Source organism: Callospermophilus lateralis, chromosome X (genome assembly GCF_048772815.1).
Source record: "Callospermophilus lateralis isolate mCalLat2 chromosome X, mCalLat2.hap1, whole genome shotgun sequence".
Lineage (NCBI taxonomy): Eukaryota > Metazoa > Chordata > Mammalia > Rodentia > Sciuridae > Callospermophilus > Callospermophilus lateralis.
Window position 1 is genome coordinate 7314543 of NC_135325.1, and position 21069 is coordinate 7335611.

The 21069-nt window shown below is 43.1% G+C and overlaps 1 protein-coding gene across 1 annotated transcript in view; it reads right to left on the minus strand.

The window, feature by feature from the left end:
- The window catches only part of Rs1 (retinoschisin 1), a 33027-nt gene that overhangs the window by 4951 nt on the left and 7007 nt on the right, over positions 1–21069 (minus strand). The window contains exons 2-5 of the mRNA XM_077107500.1: positions 13559–13611; positions 12368–12470; positions 2341–2482; positions 773–968 (exon numbers count right to left, since the gene is read on the minus strand). Of these exons, the coding sequence (XP_076963615.1) occupies positions 773–968; positions 2341–2482; positions 12368–12470; positions 13559–13611 (494 nt within the window). The remainder of the gene's footprint in view (positions 1–772; positions 969–2340; positions 2483–12367; positions 12471–13558; positions 13612–21069) is intronic.

Below are 21069 nucleotides of genomic sequence, written 5' to 3' on the forward strand. Positions count from 1 at the left end.
ACTTTGCAGATTGTCATCAGACTGACCACAAAGCCTTCTCATTCTCAGCCATACAGGTCTGCTTAACCTAGTCAAATGTCAAAATGAGCCTGGGTAATTCCTTACTCTTAGGCAAAAAATACTTAACATTTCCAAACAGGTAGTGAATTTTTAACTCATTTTTGTTCATTTCAAATATTTATAGTCAGGAATCTAATGTGTTTAGTTTATGATGAAGAAGACTTTGGTCTCAGTTTTCAAAGATTAATAGGATATAGGGTTGCCCAAAAGTTTAAGTGTCTGTTCTTGCACTGGTGGAATCCTTTTGATAAACGCTAGTGTGATTAGGCAGCTAACTTACTAGGTTGTCAAAAGGTTTCCAGCATTCAATCTCAGATCAATAGTAAGGAGAGGCCATATCTATACAAATGCATGATTATCTACCTGTGTCTGTAATGGATCAAGCCAAACCCATGAAGCAAAGTGTGTTCAATGATCCAGTGAGTTTGCAATACTCCCTATGGCCAGTCTTGGGTCTTTAGGCAACTATGCATTGATAGAAATCAGAAAAATATTTCCTTTGCATAAAAGAGCCAACATTCATTCCCAAACTGCCAGGCACTAACGCAACAACCAGGAAAGATCAAACTGAACTGCAGGAAAGAAGCACAGATGACCCTCTCTGCCATGGGATTAGTGCTCTGACAGAAGGTGACGAACACAACACAGGGATGAGAGAGGAGTCCCAGAGAGGTTGTATGCTGAAGATGGGTTTTGGGTAAGCTCCACTTACCCGGTTGTTTCCAGTTTGGTCCTTATAGTAAATCCAGTTCAGGCTCTCATCACTCCTGTACTGCACACTATACTTGGTCATCCACTCATCGATGTCACAGCGCCCCTGGGTAAGGATCCCTGAAATCACCTTGATCTCCTTCAGATCTATTTGTAACCACTGGCTGCTGTCTTGGAACTTGGAGAGCCACGCACACCTGACAGAAACACATCAAGTCACCAGGAGCCTTCTCCTGTGAGTGCCTGCAAATAGCCAGCAAGCACCAAAAGATACCATCCCCCAGTTCAAGTCTTTGTACCTGCCTTAACCCATGCGTCTTATCCTCCCTCACCTGACCATCTGTTATGGTTTGGATGTGAGGTGGCTCCCAAAAGCTCATGGGTGAGACAATGCAAGAAGGTTTAGAGGATAAATGATTGGGTTAGGAGAGCCTTTACCCAATCAGTGAATTAATCCCCTACTAGATTAACTGATGGTAATTGAAGGGTAGGTGTGATTGAAGGAGTTGGGGCATTATGGGCATGACTTTGGGTATATATTCATATTTGGCAAGGGACGACTCTCTCTGCTTTCTGATCATCATGTGAGCTGCTTCCTTCTACCATACTTCCAGCATGTTGCTCTGCCTCACCTTCAGCCCCAAGGGATTACAACCTCTGAAACTGTGAGCCTCCAAATTGACTTTTCATCCTTTACAGTTGTTCTGGCTGGGTCTTTTAGTCACAGCAGTGAAAAAGCTGACTAAAACACAATCTTCAAGTCTCAGATGAAATATCTTTTGCTTAGAAAATCTTCCCTGGGCCAGGTACAGTGTTGCACCCCTGTAATCCAAGTGGCTTGGGAGGCTGAGACAGGAGGGTCACGAGTTCAAAGCCAGTGTCAGCAATGGTGAGGTGCTAAGCAACTCAGTGAGACCCTGTCTCTAAATAAAATACAAAATAGGGCTGGGGATGGGGCTCAGTGGTTGAGTGCTCCTGAATTCAATCCCCAGTACAAGAGAAAAGAAAGAAAGAAAGAAAACCTTCCATGGTTCCAGGAGCAGTGGTGCATGCCTGTAATCCCAGGAGTTTGGGAGGCTGAGGCAGGAGAATTGCAAGTTCAAAGCTGGCCTCAGCAACTTAGTGAGGCCCTAAGTAACTCAGTGAGACCCTGTCTCTAAATTAAAAAGGAGCCAGGGATGTAGGGATGTGGCTCAGTGGTTAAGTGCCCTGGTACCTAGAACAAAAAAAAAAAAAAAAAAAAAAAAAAGCCTTCCCTGGTACTTGCAATGGATGAGATCTTAGTTCCTTCTTCATTTTCCTCACAAGGCTCATCACACTTACTGAATAATCGGTTGTGTGCTGATGTGCTTACAGTCTGTCTGTTCCTCTAAACTGTGCACCTCCTGAAGGCCAGGACCTTATCCATCCTGTCCACTGCTATACCCACAGTCCTTGGCACATGGAAGGTACTCAGTATTTGTTGAATAAATAAGTGCATTCTGTGCCATTTGTTTATTAGAGAAATCTATTTTTTTTTTTAAGTATATGGGAAAAACAAAACAGAAAACCACCTGGGACTGCACTTACCCAAAGCCTTGACTGTTGAGCCGAGCCTTGTTTGCAGTCCATGAGGAATACCAGCCCACATACTGCTCCGGATTGGAGCAGGTGATCTGGTCTGGTGTGACCTCCCCTGACTCAAAACCCAGGGGCTTGTGATATGGGCATTCTGGAAAGGAAAAACAACGCACATTCAATTCAAACATCCATACCTCTAGCCGGGCACAGTAGTACACACCTGTAGCCCCAGCTGCTTGGAAACTGTAGTGGCAGGGTCATGTAAGCCAAAGTACAAGGCCAGACTGGTAACAGAACAAGACCCCCATCTCAAAAAGAAAAATTAAAAACAAGCCCTCCCACCACCACATCTCAGTACTCAGATGACTGAAGTAACAAAGCAACCCTATCTTGTTTGCAGTGTGGAAATGGAGAATGTTTTACTTGTCAGCAAGGAGGCTCACAAAAGCCTTCAACTATTTACTGCTCATGCGGAAAGAGCAGGAAGGATGAAGTGAAGGGATTGCCATAGAGACTCAATGTTCAGAAAAGCAGAGGGAAATGGTTCTATGGCAACCTCATAGGGGGAGGGGGATTTGAGAAATACTCCTCCTCCTCCACCAACTTTGAGACCTAAACACTAAGAGGTACTCAGTAAAATAGCATATTTAAATGTCAGACATCTTCAGTTCCCTCATTAGTGCACAGGTTTAGCCATGCTGCATGATGACATCAGGGTCTCTAATTGTTCTTGGGCAGCAGATGATGCCAATTATAGGAATAAAACAATGGTGAGCCAGCAAGAAAGGCAATTATATATTGACTTCCCACTTGTAAATTGCTGTTTTCTCACCAGTCTAATGCAAAATAAATAAATAAATAAATAAATAAAAATAGGTGAAGTATACCTGAGTGACTATTGAATACAGATCAGCTGAAAGACACTGCTTTTTCCAAATGGAAATAGCCCAAATTGGGCTATATGCTGTTTCCTCGTATTGACAACAGTATTGGGTTACCTGATCAGAGACTGCCAATTGCCAACCCAACCACCATTTCCCCCTTCTCTTAGACTAAAAAGGCTTAATTTTATTAGTGACAGCAATGTGGCCAGCTAAAGAGGCAATCGTTCGCAGGCTTTCTTTCAGTTAGAAGTAACCACATGACAATTTCTGACCAGTGAGATGTAAGAAGATGTGTGCTAGGGATTTGTGATCAAGTTTTGCTTGCCCCTTCTTTCTCCCAGTTGTCTAGAATGAAGAACCTGATAGCTGGTGCAACTGTAGCCATTTTCTACCATGGGGTAAGAAGAACTATAGAGCCCTCAGCCCTGATATTCTTTTTTCTTTCTTTTTTTTTTTTTTTTTTTTTTTTGTGCCAGGAATCAAACTCAGGGGCACTCAACCACTGAGCCACATCCCCAGCCCTATTTTGCATTTTATTTAGAGACAGGCTCTCACATAGTTGCATAGCACCTTGCCATTGCTGAGGCTGGCTTTGAACTCACGATCCTCCTGTCTCAGCATCCCAAGCCACTGGGATTACAGGCGTGTGCCACCATGCCCAGCTAGCCCTGATATTCTTAAGCAACTCTCTATCCCATAGTCTTTTTGTCTTCTGAGTCAAAAACTAATTCAATAGCCACTCTTTTGGACATCTCTAACTTTAACAAATTGCTATAGAAAACAAAGGATAAACTTATATAAATACATTTGACTAATTTCCTGATTGTGAATGGTAAACTCCAAATGAGGCAAAAAAAAATTATTTCCTCCATGTATACATGTGTATATTTGAGTTCAAGCTGAAGAGGTAGCCAGGTGCAGTGGTGCACACGTGTAATCCCAGTGACTCAGGAGGCTGAGGCAAAAGGATCACAAGTTTGAGGCCAGCTTCAGCAACTTAGTGAGGTCCTATCTCAAAATAAAAAGTAAAATGGGAATGGGGGTGTAGCTCAGTAGTACAGAATCTCTAGGTTCAGTCCTTAGTACCAGGGGGAATAAAAAAGTTGACATATTTACTGGGGTATCATCATCTATAATAGTAAAACGGAGAACTGAAGTCTTTCTAGATAATTTTCAACAGTCAATAAAACTGAATGGAGCATGCCATCCTAAGGCTCCAGAGTACCTGTCAAGAGGGTCATGTCCTGCCTCCAGCAGCTGAAGACAGGACAGCACTAGCCTCCTCAACTTTTCTGCCCTAACGCACCAAAGGAATAGGCTGGAATTCCACCAGCATCTACAACTCAGAGGGGCTGGGGGAGAGGGGACAGCATTTGTAGTTTATCAAGTCTCCAAGACTTTGGGAGTCTATTAAAATAATGTCAATTCCTGGGAGAGAGAAGAGCAGTGCATTTATGGGTCACTCAATCATGCCTTACGTGGTAGAATCATCAGGGGAGCTTGTTAAGAATGCAGTTTCTAGGATTCCATCCCCAGAGTTTCGCATTTTTAACAAGCACACTTTCAAAGTGCACTTTGAAAACCTTAGCCTGCCAGGGAAGGCGTTTTGTGGGCTGGAGCTTCAGAGGACTGAGTGCCCATGGGCTCCCACGCTCTTCTAGTTCCCCCAACTTCCTTCTAGCCTGGAAGTCAGGCTTGAGCCACCTGAAGGAGGGGTGAGTCCGAAGCATCAGAGAGCAGGGTCTCAGTAGGGCTCTTGGTTGTTACTTAACCTCAGCTCTCAGCCTTTCTAATCTGTAAAATTCTAACTGTAGATATCTCTAAGGTCCCTTCATCTTTAACATTTGTAGCATTTGATGACTAAACTTTTATTATTTTTTTTTGCTCAGGGCCACCAGCTGAGAGAGAGGAGGTGTAACAGAACAAGACCCCTTGTCACCACCCCTCCCAATCACCACCTTATGCCTGGCACTTTGCTCTTTCTCTATTTGCCCCTCACAACTCTTTACTTATTTATTTTTTTAGATGTTGAAAGACCTTTATTTTGTTTATTTATATGTGGTGCTGAGGATCAAACCCAGTACTTCACAGATGCTAGGCAAGAGCTCTACCACTGAGCCACGGACCCAGCAACTCCCTTACAACTCTTTTGTCTGCCATATTTCCCACATCTAATGATTAGGAGTGGACTCCAGACTCAGAGGGGCAGTGTCCTTAAAGGCCTGGGAAGGGCTTTTCTAGCTTTTCGATCTAAAAACCTCTTTTATCGAGGCTGGGGTTATGGTTCAGTGGGAGAGTACTCGCCTCACACGTGCAACGCCTAGGGTTTGATCCTCAGCACCACATAAAAATAAATAAAATAAAGTTAAAAAAAAAAAAAAAAGCTGTTTATCCAGTTGTGGACCCTGCACTTACTCTCCAGGGCATGTGACAGTTGTTTTTTCTTAAAAAAAAAAAAAAAAAAATGTTTTTAGTTGTAGATGGACGTAATATCTTTATTTTTGTTTATGGTGCCAAGGATTGAACCCAGTACCTCCTGCTTGCAAGGCAAGCAGCTCTATTGCTGAGCTACAACCCCAGCCCAAGAGGTGATAGTTTTATCATTATCATGGCTTCAGGTGGCCTCTGTGAATCTATACCTTACTGCCAGATCCCAAGTCTCAGCCCACTGATCCCTGAAGATTTTCCAGGGAATTATTTCCATCCAGGCAACTCAAAGAAGTTTGGTGTGTTGTATATCCAAAACAGCCCTTCAGTGTCCAACCTCCTGTGTGGTGCTCCAAGTCTTATTCCTTGATACCTCCAGAGTACAAGGCAGAGACTCTAGAGCAGTGGGGCTTGGCCTGGGCTGCACCTTGGAATCATCTGAGCAGCTGGAGGTGGGGAGGCAATCAGGACAAAGCTACAGGTGATTGTAATAGGCATTCAAGGTCAAGAAGGTCTGTTTAGAGCCAGTGAGGACCAGGATTGGTTCCCACTCTTCTTCAGTGTGAGTACAGTGCCTAACCCTCTCTGGGTCTCAGTTTGCTCATCTGTGAAATGCCACTGTAGCAGTATCACCTTTATAAAGCTGCTAAAAAGATTAAGTGAGGGGCTGGAGTCATATCTCAGTGGTAGAGCACTTGCTTTGCACGTGTTAGGTACTGGGTTCAATCCTCAGCACCACATTAAAAAAAAAGAAAAAAGAAACACTATTTCATTAAGGTGAAATAATGTTTAGAAACTATGGAGTTTGTACAGTATCATGCCTGGCCAAAAAGTAACAGATTAGGGGCTAGGAGTGTGACCCAATGGTAGAGTATTTGTCTAGCATGCATGAGGCCCCAGGTTCAATCCCAAGCACTCAAAACAAATGAACAAAAACAAGTAGCAGGTAATATTAGTGTGATAGGGTACATTCGTGAGTTGGGCACCCTTCTGGCAAGGGAGGAAATCCAACACCATTCTACCCTATACTGACCCACTTCATTCCCCCACCTTGTGGACAGCATCCCTCAGGTTTATGGAGTTGGACAATCTAGGCCTGAACAGGAAGTAGCTGATCCTCCCAGAGGAGAAGATGAGAGCCCCCAGTTAAGGTAGCAATGGCATGGTGGTGGACTCAGTGGGGATGTAGTTCCCTTGAGAAACAGGAGCAGGGAGGGGTCTGGGAGCCCTGTGCTACGGGAAGCCTCAGAATACCATGTGGGGATTCTTAGAAAGCTTGGCTCAGGAGGAAAAGGAGCCATCACTGCTCCCCAATGGGACCTAGGGCCAGGCCAGGATCCTGCCACCCAGCCTGAACACATGTCCTGCCCCCAGGAAGCCCTCACAATCTTGTGAGGTTTCAAGTAGTTCAAAGGGAAGAAAAAGGACCTTCAGAAGACCTGTCTTTAGCTAATTGTAGGGGCACATGCCTGTAATCCCAGCAACTCTGGAGGCTGAGGCAGGAGGATCACAAGTTCAAAGCCAGCCTCAGCAACTTAGGAAGGCCCTGTCTCTAAATAAAAAATAAAAAGGGCTAAGGATGTGGCTCAGTGGTAAAAGACCTGTGTTTAGACTCCTCACAGGCCATAACAAGGGAGGACTGAAACTGGATTTGTTTTCACTTGGAAAAACAAAGTGTGACATTTCTCATGCTCTGTGTACTATGAAATAAACTGCACATCAGTTATGATTGTGGTGCTTCCTGATTCCTCTTTCCCCCTTTCTTCCTTCTCTGCCTTCCTTTAGGTATGCCTGAGGAGTCTGGCACCTTCCCTTGAGGCTTTCTGTTCCCTTCCTGCCACCTTCACCTCCTTCAGATCTCACCCACTTCCCCTGCCCTCCCTGAGCTGAGTAAGGGGCTCCATGGTGCTGCCTAACTGTAATACCTGTCACATATTGCTTCCTCTTGTGATTTTGTCATCTCCCCATGTCTGTCTTTCTCAACATCCTATCCTCTGAGCCAAGAAGAATGCCTGAATGCACTAGGCACTTAACATAGTCTGATTGAATGGTTGGACGAAGGGATAAACAGATACAGTCATCCCATCTTGGGTGACAGCTAGGGACAAGCAGAGAAATGGCAGATGCAGGAAGCACAGAACTTGAGGAGGAAGTAGAAATGAACTGCTGCAGCCTTGAGAATTCCCTCTGGCCTAATCAAAAAGCAACTGTAAATTGAGTAAAAGCTAGAAAGCAGCATAAATAATGTTGCCAAAGGCATTAAGGAGATCCTTATCAGACACAGTGAAAGTGACTTGCCAAATTTTTTACCCAGTTGAACCTTGTTGTTGCAGTTATTAAACTTGTTTCTATATTCATTTTACTCATAAGGAAAAAACTGCATCTTTTGTGGCTCAAGTGGCTCTTGATAATTAGATGGAAAATGTATATTTGTAATGTGTTGGTAATCCAGGCTATGTCTACTTAATGTATTGGGCTGTTTTATTCAGTCAATGCTTTCTGGGTTTGTAGGCATGATGACCAGGCATGCCTAAAAAGAATGTTTAGGGTCAGAATGTTCAAAGCCAGAATTGGCAACTTAGCAAGGCCCTAAGCAACTCATTGAGACCCTGTCTCTAAATAAAATATTAAAAGGGCTAGGGATGTGGCTCAGTGGTTAAGCACTCCTGGGTTCAATCCCCCCATACCAAAAAAAGAAAGGTTAAGGCTAGGGATATACTTGGTGTTAGAGCAGTGGCCTAGCATTAGGAGGCCCTGAATTCCATCCTCAGCACCTGGGCATGGGGGCGGGGGTGGGGGGGGTGGGGGTGGGGTGGGGGAGTTAACCTAAAGAAATGCAGAGGGGGTTGGGGTTGTGGCTCATCTAGCACGTGTGAGGCACTGGGTTCGATCCTCAGCACCACATAAAAATAAAAACAAATAAAAATAAAGGTATTATGTCCAACTACAACTAATATACATACATATATATATATATATATATATATATATACACACACACACACACACACACATATACATACATACATACACACACACACACACACAAAATGAATAAATGAAAAGAAATGCAGAGGCCAGGTGGTTGTGGTACACATCTGTGATCCCAGCTACTTTGGAGTCTGAGGCAAAAAGATTACAAGTTCAAGGCCAGCCTGGGCAACCTAGAGTGAGACCCTGTTGTCTCTAAATAACAGAATTTATTGGTGGAACAGCACCCCAGGGTTCCATGCCCCAGTAACAGAAAAGAAAAACAAAATGGAAACAAAACAAACATACTTCAAGGATATTCTTGGGAAGAGATTCTAGAGGGCTGTGAATATTACTGTGCCTAGATGTTAGACATGAATATATGTGATAATATAGTAGAATATAGAATGATAAAATATACAGAATATTTATAGAACAGAGTATATGCTTGAATATGTTATAGAATGTAAAATCTAGAATTAAAGTGTTAGCAAACCACTGGAACTCTTATGCCTTTGAATACCTTCCCTACCCTAAACCCCACTCTCAGAGGGCCAGGGTAATCTTGGTTCAATTGTGGAAAAGGCAGTGTTAGTCTTTCTAATAGCTTTAGCTAAAGCTTAGGCGGCCATAATGCACCTGGCCTTCTGCTCCATGTGTGGGGCCCCCAGGCATTAACAACCATTGTGCACCTGTGGCCTCTGCATTGCCACCCCCCAAGGTCTGAGTGACCCCCTGTTCTTCTGTGCTTTCTAGGTTCTTCTCTCTCAAGGCCATCTGTGGTGGAAGCACTCAATCTCAGGATACAGAGAGACCAAACAGGATTCTTGACATTCCGATGAGAATTGAGGCATGAATGGGCAAGTGACTTCTGGAAGCTGTGGCTAGTCCTGATGCCCTGAATCATCTCATTCATGAAGGAACCAATTAACACAAAGGATCAACCACTGAACACTTGAGATTGTGGGTTTTTTGTTTTTTGGTTTTTTTTTTTTTTTTTTCCCTTCCCGAAAATATCTTTGTTGTTCGAAAAACAAAAATAAGGGCTGGGGATGTGTCTCAGTGGTAGGGCAATTGCCTAGCATGCATGAAACCCTGGCTCCCATCCCCAGCAAGGCAAAGAAAGAAAAGAAAAGGAAAAAAAAAAAAAAACAGTGGGAGAGGGGAACACTTAAACTAAAATGTTTCTCATTTTAGAACTTCAAGTTCATGTCAACTGTGTAGGGGAGATACCTTGGGGACCAGGGTTCTCTTTATATTCCTCTAACACTAGGCCCTTCTCAGTTTTACAGTTGATGGAGTCAGTGCAGCCAACCCACATAAATTATCTCTTTCCAGTTTCTTCTTAGAACTTTCTTGAAGTGGAATTTCAGGAGGTCTCATGTCTCTAGTGAAAAAATTTATTTCCACTAACTAGTAAATCTCTCCAAGGTGGAGTCAAGACCTTCATTTCTGTCTTCCTAATAGTGCCTTGCACCTAAAAGGCACTCGATGAGAGGTTTAAATTGATTTATAAATGGATTATTAAGGAGGGCCCTTCAATTACACCAACATTTGCTGGCTGCAGTAGTTCCTGCCGGGGAGCACAATGGGACCTCCTGTCTGAAAAGCCTGTGAACAAAATAGCCTTCCTGCTTTCCTCATGGGCCCCACTGTTCTCCTGGGGAACAAACTGAGTTTCAAATTGACTTTCTATTCCTTTTAAGTAAATAGGAAAAAGGGGGCAATAGAAGCCATTGTACCCTATCCCCCCAGCTCTGCAATTTACTATTTTAATGCAAATTTTAATGAAATAATGAGAAGAGGCTCACAGACAATGCGTGCAGCTACTCAGGCAATTATGTAAAGTGAATGAGGTTGGAGAGCAGTGTCCTAACTGCAGGGATGGTGGCAAGACCAGTTTCATACAAAATAGACCCCCAGTCATGGACATATTTGCTGGGACTGCCCAAGCCTCTGAAAGTCTGCTCAATTCTTTCCCAGAGTATGTGTGTCCTTCCTTGGACGCAGAAGTTGGGGTAAGAGGGTGAAAGAGAAAGGAAAGCCAGACTTTTAGCTATTCTTTTGGCTATAGCTTGGTGGAGGGATATATCCCAGTGGTAGAGCACTTGTGTAGCATACACAAATCCTTATGTTCAGGGGTCAGAATATAGCTCAGTTGGTAGAGTGTTTGCCTTGCATACATAAGGTCCTGGGTTCAATCCCCAGCACCAAAAAACATAAGAAACGTCCTTGTGTTCAGCCCCCTGGGTTCTGAAACCCCAGATTCCTAGCACCAAGAAAAACAGAACAAAGGTCCTTGCGAACGCCCCCTTGTCCCAGCCCCCAACACACAGGTTCCCAAGTCCAACACGGGCTACTGAGATGGCTCATTTTATTTATTCTTCATAACAACCCTTAAGAGCAAGGGTCAGGGGCTGGGGCTGGGGCTCAGTGGTAGAGCGCTCGCCTGACACGTGTAAGGCACTGGGTTTAATCCTCAGCACCACATAAAAATAAATAAAGGTATTGTGTCCATCTATAACAACAACAACAACAAAAAAGCAAGGGTCAGCAAACTATGTCCCTTAAACCAAATCTGGTTCATCATCTTTGTTTAGTTTTTCTGTGGAGCTGGGGACAGAACCCAGGGCCTTGCACAGGTCAGGCAAGTGTTCCACCACTGAACTACATGCCCACCTCATTGTCTATTTTACAAAATAAACTTTTACTGAAACACAGCCATGCTCATACATTTACATATTGTCTATGGCTGCTTGCAAACTACAATGGCAGAATCAAGTACTTCAGAAAGAGACCATTTGTTTCACAAAGCCACAAACATTTACTGTTTGGTCCTTTGTAGACAAATTATGCGGAACCCTGTCTTAGAGAAAGGCATTCATATTCATCAGGATAGGCTACATTAGCTGCAGAGCAAATTGTCCTGGAAATTTCAGAGGCTTCACATAACAGGTGTATTTTTCACTTAGGTGACATTGCGTAAGCAGCGGGTTCTGCTCTACTTAGTAATCCAGGGACCAGGCTGGGGGCAAAGAAAGAAAGAAAGAAAGAAAGAAAACCACTATGTCAACAGTTGTTTTCATGGCAGGGAAAGGGAGAGCCATAGATAATATGTAAATGTATGAGCATGGCTGTGTTTCAATAAAAGTTTATTTCTAAAATGGACAATGAGGTGGGCATGTAGTTAGTGGTGGAGAGTTGCATGCTAGCTTTGTGATGCCTCATTTGGAAAGTGGCCTGCTCACCTTGGCTGCCACTACTCAGATGGTACCACCTGACTGCAAGGAGGCTGGAAAATGTGAGGGAAGAGGCACATGGTTGTTTTGGTGAGCAGTGAATATCCACACACAGTGCTGTCCCCTCCATTGGACAGATAAAGAACCAAGTGGCAGTTCCAGAGTTCTGAAATGATGCGGTCAGGATTCCAATTCTGGCCTTTCTAGTCCTAAAGCCTGTACTCTTCTCAAAATCCCATGCTGCCTGCCATTGATTTATTTTCAGTCAGTTCCATTAATCAATTTCATTGAAAGTTGGATCCCATTTCAGTCAGATCAGGTAGAGATCTAGGAAGCTGTTTTTGAACAATGATATCAGTGCAGTCTGTGAAAGCAGCAGCCAGTGTGAAGCTCTGGAGAGAACGCAGAGCAAAGTGTTGCTGGGAACAGAGGTAATTCAGCCAGATTGAAAGGAGGAGCAATAGGGTGTTTTTGAGGACTGTTCCAATATGGTGAACCAAGAAGAGTGACACTCACCTGGTATGCAGTCTAAGGTAGCGCCTGCATTCCACAGAGCATTTGTTCCTCCTTGGCAATCACACTTGCATGTTTTTTGGTACCAGGGGTCCTCGCCCTCATCCTGCAGGCAGCCAGAGGAACAGGAAGTCAAAAAACTCGCAGGCAAAGGCAACTGTGGTCAGTGCCCACGGAAAGCTTATTTTCAAAGATCATGTTCTTTCCTTACATATTGTCTGAGTATTTTGTTACAGTGGCAAAATTGTTACCAGCCTGAACACCTACTGTTGCCACTCATCTTTGATTCTAAATAAACAAATATCTGTGGCCATGGGTGACCAGCTAATAATCTCTCAGACATATCCATGTAGAGGGCGGTGGTCACCCTCTGAGGGCTTGGTGATAGTCCTATATATTAATTCTGATTAATATGAATGCCTTTCTCTAAGACAGGGGTCCGTATACTTTGTCCACAAAGGACCAAACAGTAAATGTTTGTGGTTTTTGTGGACCAAATGGTCTCTTTCTGAAGTCTCGATTCTGCCATTGTAGTTTGGAAGCAGCCATAGACAATATGTAAATGTATGAGCATGGCTATGTTTCAACCCAATGCAAGGTTGGACTTTTTTACATGTTCTGTAGGTTCCTATCCAGGGATCCAATTTTTAAAGGTACTGGATTCGGGATGGAATGTAGCTCAGTGGTACAATGCTTGCTTAGCATGTGGGAGGCCCTGGGATTAACCCCCAGCCCCAATTAGAATACATAAAGGCACTGGATTCAAAACTGAGCATTTTGAGTTAAGATCTGGTTTACTGTTATTCTCTCATTAAAGCACCAATCTTGCTGGGGGTGTGGCTCAGTGGTGGAGCTCTTGCATTAGCATGACCCTGGGTTCAATCCCCAGCATGGGGGTAGGGGTGGGGTGGGGTGATAGTCCTATATAGTAATCTTGTCTAAGAAAATTTAAAAAGCAAGCTGGGTTCAGTGGCACATGCCTATAACCCCAGCATCCCGGGAGGCCAAGGCAGGAGGAACTCAAGTTTGAAGTCAGCCTCAGTAATTAGGGAGATGTCTCAAAATAAAAAATAAAAAGGACTGGGGATGTAGCAGCTCAGCGGTAAGTTCTCCTAGGTTCAATCTCTAGTAATGGGGCGCGGGGGCTTCAAAAGCTGTGTCCATGTACATTCCAGCCTTCTAACTGTGACATACCTCTGTAGATGATAATCCCAGTGTGGCTGAGCAAAAGAATAAGACAGGAAAAATGAAATTAAGCAAAAAGCAATTTGACAATATTATTCATTACACAGAAGCAAAAGGAAAATAATCATGTGAAAGTTAACAAAGCTCCTTCTGGAAGAAGTCAAGCTAAGCACCTATCTGCCAGGAAAAACATCCACAGATGCTGAGAAACTAGGGACAGTAAAGTGAAACACAACAGGATGCTAATTACTATTTTTGTTTATTATGGAATTTTGGAAAATATATTAATGTAGCCAAGCAGGGGAGGAGAGACCATTTATATTTTTCTTCACCAAAGGCAACAATGTTTAGTGTAAATTTTCCCATTTTTCTTTTTTCCTTTTTCTTCTGTGCTGGGGATTGAACCCAGGGCTTCATGCATGCTAAGAGGCGCTCTACCACTGAGCTCTATCCTCAGCCCTTTCATGTGTTTTTTTTGTGTGTGTGTGTGGTGCTGGGGATTGAACCCAGGGCCTTGTGCATGCAAGGCAAGCACTCTACCAACTGAGCTATATCCCCAGCCCTCATGTATATTTTTTAAACATATTTGAGGGCTGGGGTTGTGGCTCAGCGGTAGAGCACTCACCTAGCACATGTGAGGCCCTAGGTTGGATCCTCAGCACCACATAAAAACAAGTAAATAAAGGTATTGTGTCCCATTTCAAAAAATATTTAAAAAACATATCTGACAAGCTACTCTATAAATAATGTGTCTTGCTTTCCTTTTCTATTTAACAGTAACAGTGTTAGGTTTTCTCTTATTACTTTTTCATCCTCCTCCTCCTCCTCATTCCTGGTGTCTATCTAATGTACTACTCAGGAGTTGATACCCAGTTCCCTTACCATGTCATAATTAGATTATTTAGGATTGGGACATTGTTTAGAAATTCCTTTTTAGGTTTTTCTATAATTAACACGGAATGCCAAACCACAATTAAAGTGTAAATACTATATAAAAATATGGGAAAACTGAAAGCATACAAAATTTAACACAAAACTGACATAAACTATCATCTCTGGAGTACAAATAAAGAGAATGAGTACATAATAAGTAGGAAAAGAGTTTGTGTATATTAGTATAAACTGATTAAAGCTTCACTGTCCGGTGCAATAGCAACAATTTCCATGTGGTCATTGGAATTTAAAGTAAATGAAATTGCCAGGGTGAGGTGGCACATACCTGTAATCCCAGAGACTCTGGAGGCTGAAGCAGGAGGATTGCAAGTTTGAGGCCAGCCTCAGCAATTTAGTGTGAGATCCTGTCTTAAATTTTTTTTTTTAATTTTTTAGTTATAGGTGGACACAATATCTTTATTTTATGTAGTGCTGAGGATCAAACCCAGTGCCTCACGCATGCTAGGCGAGCGCTCCACTGCTAAATCACAACCCCAGCCCCTGTCTCAAAATTTAAAAAACTAAAAGGATGGCTCAGTGGGAAAGCATCCCTGGGTTCAATCCCCATAGGGAAAAAAAAAGTCATTAAAGTTAATGGGCTGGGGCTGTAGCTGTAGCTCAGTGGTAGAGCGCTTGCCTAGCACATGTGAGGCACTGGGTTCAATCCTCAGCACCACATAAAATAAATAAATAAAATAAAGGTATTGTGTCTGTCTACAATTCAAAAAATTTTTAAAAGTTCAATTCCTTAATTGAACTAACCCATATTTCAAGTGACTAATAGCCACATGGGCTACTGTAATTGTCAGCACAGATGCAGAACATTTCCATCATCACAGAAAGTTCCATTGGAGAGTGCTGGTTTAAAGCTCAGAAAGGGCTCAGGAAATGTTACCCCCCCAATACAGTCCCTTGGTAGATTGAGTATTTAAGCTGAAGGAAATTGAGAAAACTACAGAAGCAGGAAGGTCCCATTGATCATCTTCTGCCCCTTTGCTCCTGAAATGAGTCACATAAATTCTCCTCACTTCTTTCACCCCTGAAGTGGGCCATAGAAACTAAAATTTCCCTTGCTCCTCCTCCTCTGAAACAAGCCATAAAACCTAGGAAGGCTACTCTCTGACCTTCTCTACTAGACACCATCATTTTTTTTTTTTTTTTTTTAAAGAGAGAGTGAGAGAGGGAGAGAGAGAGAGAATTTTAATATTTATTTTTTAGTTATCGGCAGACACAACATCTTTGTTTGTATGTGGTGCTGAGGATCGAACCCGGGCCACACACATGCCAGGCGAGCGCGCTACCACTTGAGCCACATCCCCAGCCCTAGACACCATCATTTGACAGGTGTTCTGCCCTATTCCCAGAAGGAAGGAATGTCACAAACAGGGATACCAAGAAGAATTTGAACAGGCCTTGCTAAGTTCCCCCCAGTTTATTACCATTATATCATTCGTTTTTGTTTTCTAACTATTCTTCTGCATGACTATCCATACAAGTATACAGACTTCCCTATTCTTTCCTTCCTTCCTCTCTCTCTCCCTCCCTCCTTTCTTTCTTTCTCTCTTTTTCCTTCTTTCTTTTTTTGGTACCAGGGATTGAACCCAGGGGTGCTTAACCACTAAACCACATCTCTGACCCTTTTTATTTTTTATTTTGAGAAAGGGTCTCACTAAGTTGCTTAGGGCCTCACTAAGTTGCTGAAGCTAGCTTCAAACTTGTGACCCTCCTGCCTCAGCCTCCTGAGCTGCTGGGATTATAGGTGTGCACCACTAGGTTTTTTTTTTTTTTTTGTATTGTTGGGAATGGAACCCAGAGCCTTGAGTATCTAGGCAAGTGCTCTACCACTGCTCCACTCCCAGCTCAGGGTCTGGAGGCTCCTGTGCCATGTCAAACTTAGTAAGTAAATTTGTATGATTTTCTCTTTCTGGTCTGTCTTTGTTATAGGGAGTCTTGGCCATGAACCTTACAATGAGTGAGAAAAAGGTCATTTTCCTCCAGGTTAGCACCAAAGCTCCATTTCCCATTTATTTTAAAATATTTTTTTAATTGTCGATAGACCTTTATTTATTTCTATGTGGTGCTGAGAATTGAACCCAGTGTCTCACACATGCTAGGCAAGTACTCTGCCACTGAGCCACAACTCCAGCTCACCCATTTCCTATTTTTTTGTGGTGCTGGGGATTGAACCCAGGGCCTTGTGCATGTGAGGCAAGCACTCTACCAACTGAGGTATATCCCCAGCCCCCCCACTTCCCATTTTTGACCAGATTCCTTTCTTTTCTGACTATAAAGCAACATTGCCTATTATAAAAGTGCCAAACAAAACCTGAGTGTAGAAAATGGGAAGTAAAAGTCCTTCCTTTAACTACTTGGCTATTTAAAAAGTGAATCTGATGCCCACAAAAAGCTTTTAGACTGAGAGTCTCATCTCTTCCATCATAATGATAAAAGCTATCATTGAAAAAATACATTTTTACCCATTCTGTGACCACTTTAGTGTGTTCACTGTGAATCTGGCAGTCTACTAGAGCTTGGGCCTTCTGAAATAGAAGCCTCACTGTGCTGACAAGGGTCTTGGGGACGTTCAGAAGAAAGACCGATGCACAAGGTGACATTCCATGTCATGCACAGGCTGTGATTGGGAGTCAGGGGAGCATATCTCTTAGCCTGGGAAGATTCAGGGCCAGCCCACACTTGTGGCCACCACACTCCTGTCTCTCCTAGGCCCTTGTTCCACTAGTTATTCACCTGCTCTGAGTTGAATTGATCCTCTCAGGTAGCAATAAAGGTTAGGGAGCACCATCTTGGTGGACATCTGCCATAGTACTTGCTATGGTCTGGATGTTTGTGTCCCTCCAAAATTCACACTTGAAACCTATTCATCAAATGGCAGAGCCTATGGGAAGTGACTGGGCTCCATCCTCATGAATGGCATTAGTGCTCTTATAAAGGAGTCCCCAGAGAGCTAGCTTGCCTCTTCTACCATGTGAGGAAACAGTGAGAAGGTATCACCTATGAACCAGATAGCAGGCCCTTGCTGGACATGAAATCTGCTGGCACCTTGATTGTGGACAATCTAAGTTGCTTAGGGCCCAGAACTCTGAAAAATACATTTCTATTGTTATAAATCACCCGGTTTATATATTGTGTTATAGATGACCAAATAGACTAGGATAGTTCTGTGGTACAAAGCTCTGTACTGGCAAAAGAAGTTACTAATAACGTATTTTCAAATCCAGTGGACTTTTCCCAACATTGACCTTCTGTCTTCGCGCTGCTGTGTTGGGTACTGTTAGTCCCTCACATTTTCCTTTTGTTTATACTCTCTGGATAACCTGTTTCCTTTGAGAGCTTGACTTAGTCCACCCTATAAATGATGCTAAACCTAGTTCATGCACTGAATGGCTGATTGAGTATCTCCCTGTAGATGTCCTTTGCTGTCTAAAACTGGACCCAACTAAGTATTGGCAAAGAAGGCCAGGGATCAACCCAAACTCTCATATGTTGCTGTTGGAGAATAAGGTAGTTTAACCTCTTTGGATAATAGTTTGGCTATTTATTTAGGTACTAGGGATTGAATCCAGGGGTGCTTAACCACTGATCAACATCCCCAGCCCTTTTTTATATTTTATTAGAGACAGGGTCTTAACTGAATTACATAGGAACTCACTAAGTTGCTGAGGCTGGCTTTGAACTCACGATCCTTCTACCTCAGCCTCTTGAGCTGCTAGGATTACAGGTATGCATGACCACACCCCACTCAGTTGGACAATTTAAAGCTGAACATATATGTGCTCTATAATCTAGTGATTCCACTCCTAAATGGTTACCAACCAGAAATATATATACGTATTCTCCAAAAAACCAAAAGCATATACAAGACTATTCATTGCAGTTATTTGTAATACCCAAAGCTGGAAAAACTCATCTGTCCATCAAGAGTAGAGTGAATACATCATGGTATATTCTTATAATGGAATACTATACTTCAATGAAAATTGATAATCTGTAAGTACATGACATAATATGGATAAATCTCACAATACTAAGTGAAAAGTCAGATGCTAAAACAGATACACCATGTGAATCTTTTTAAAAGTATAAGAACAGGCAAAAATAATCCATGCTATTAGATATTAGGATACTGGTTGCACTTGGGGCAGCCAGTGGTGGGGAAGAACCTCAATGGGGGCTGGTCAAGATATATTCCTTAACCTAGATGTTTGTTCCATGGGCATGCTCAGTGGTGAAAATTCACTGAGCTATATATTTATATGTATTCTTTTGTGTTTGTTATACTTCAATGAGGATTTTTTGTTGTTATTGTTCTGGGGATTGAACCCAGTAGTGCTTTGCTACTGAGATATATCCCCAGCCCTTTTATTTCGAGACAGAGTCTTGCTAAGTTGCTGAGGGCCTTACTGACTTGCCAAGGATGGCCTCCAACTTGTGATCCTGCTGCTTCAACCTCCTGAATTGTTGGGATTACAAGCATACACCACTGTGCCCAGTAGAGAAGGATTTTTTTAAAAAATTGAACTGATATATCTCCTTCCTCAGACCATTCTTGCTCCATTTCTTATTCTGGTGACCAGCTCCACCATCCACCTGCCACTCTGTTCAGAGACCTGGGTTTCATCTTAGTCTCCTAAACCCCCACATCCAATGGCTACTGAGGGTGTTCTCTCCTCTCCATTCCACTTCCTGCTTTTAGGCTACCCCCTCCCCTGGGTACATTTTTTCTTTTCTTTTTTTTTTTTTAGTACTGGGCATTAAACCAAGGGAGCACTGAACACTTAACCACTGAAGCACATCCTCAGACCTTTTTATTTTTTATTTCGAGACAGAGTCTTGCTAAGTTGCTTAGGGCCTTACTAAATTGCTGAGGCTGACTTTGAACTTGCAATTCTCCAGCCTCCCAAGCTGCTGGGCTCCTGGGATTGTAGGTATGTGCCACCACGCCTGGCTCCCCTGGATACACTTGCTGTTAACGACAGCTGCTGTCTCATCCATCCTCCCTGCTGCCAATGTGACATAATGAAATTCTTCCTGTTCAACCCTTTGGTAGGTCGCCCTGACAGAGTCGGAGTGCCACCTCTGATATTCAGTAGTATCTCTCCATTTCCTTATCCCTAAAATGAACATAACATATCTCCAAGTTTATCTTCTGCACTCTGTACTTGATGCCCTTGTTCAAAGAATTTTTTTTTCCACCTCAAATCCCCCCTGCCCCCAGCAACTTCTCTGCCTGCTTATCCCCTTTTCTGTCCCCCAACTCAGCCCCTGCTCTGGTTTTTGTTCCCATCGTGTTCTTGTTCACAGGTTTATATAAGTACCTGTATGATTGTAGAATTTGATATAAAAGATGGCTAATAATGACTTACTCCAGAGCATTCATTCATTCAGCTAATATTTATTGAGTGTCTACTATATTCCAGGCCCAACAATATAGTAGAACGGAGCAGGAAAAACACCTGTACTCATAGAGCACCTGCCCCATGGTGTGTGTATGTTGGAGGGGATGAATTAATAAATGAACAAACAAAATATATAGCATGTACAATAATGATGACTACTATGGAGAAAAATCAAGTTGCTTAGGGCCATCAAGTTGAAAAATAAAGTTACTTAGGGGGAGGGGACAGGAGCTGGTACTTTTTGGCTTAGAGAAGCCCTCACTGAAAGGTAATGTTGGAGCAAAGACCTGAAGAAGTGGGATGCCTGTCCAGGGCAAAGCATTCAGGACAGAGGGCGAGCAAGTGCAAAGCCTTTGAGGGTGTATGTTCGGCCTGTTCTGGAAAGAACGAGGAGACTCTGAGGTTGAAACCAGAGCATAGAAAATTTTAGGAGATGAGGTCAGGGAAGGGCCAGGGGGGTTGTGCAGTTTGTGCAGGGTGTTGTGGGCCATGTGATGGAGGACTTAGGCATTTAGCCTGAGTGAGACATTGGAGGGATTTGGGGAGAGGAGGGGCTTGACTGACTGAGTTCAAAGGCTTCCTCTAGCACCATGTTGTAGGCTAGACTGATTGGGTTAAGGGTAGAAACATGACCAGTTAGTTGTGAGGCAAGTACAATCCTCCAGGCCAGAGCTGATGATGGTTTGAACCAGGGTAATGGCAATAGAGTGATGAGAAGTGGCCACTGCTGACTGTACTTAAAATATCATGCAGATAGGATTTGCTGACAGATTATATGTGCAGTGTGAAAGAAAGAGAAGCTTAAGGCCTGAGAAATGGGATCATAGAAATGCAGTTTACCAAAGGGGAAGAGATTCCAGTGGGGACAGTGATTCAGGGAGGATGGGGTAGAAGATGTTCCATTTGGGACACAGTAAATTTGAGAAGCCTAAGGAACACCCAAATGTTAAGATTGAGTGAACAGCTAGATACAAGGTTTTGGAGATCGGGGGAAATGCAGAAAGGCAGGGTGGTGCTCTGTGCTTTTCAGAGTTAACGTCTACATAAGCACATAACCTCAATCTCATAGTTTGTCATCAACAAATACAGAGTAAACGAGCAATTAGCATCTGGTTGACTTGGAGGTTGTGAATCCAGGAGGTACTCCGCTCAACCCTCATCTTCAAGAGA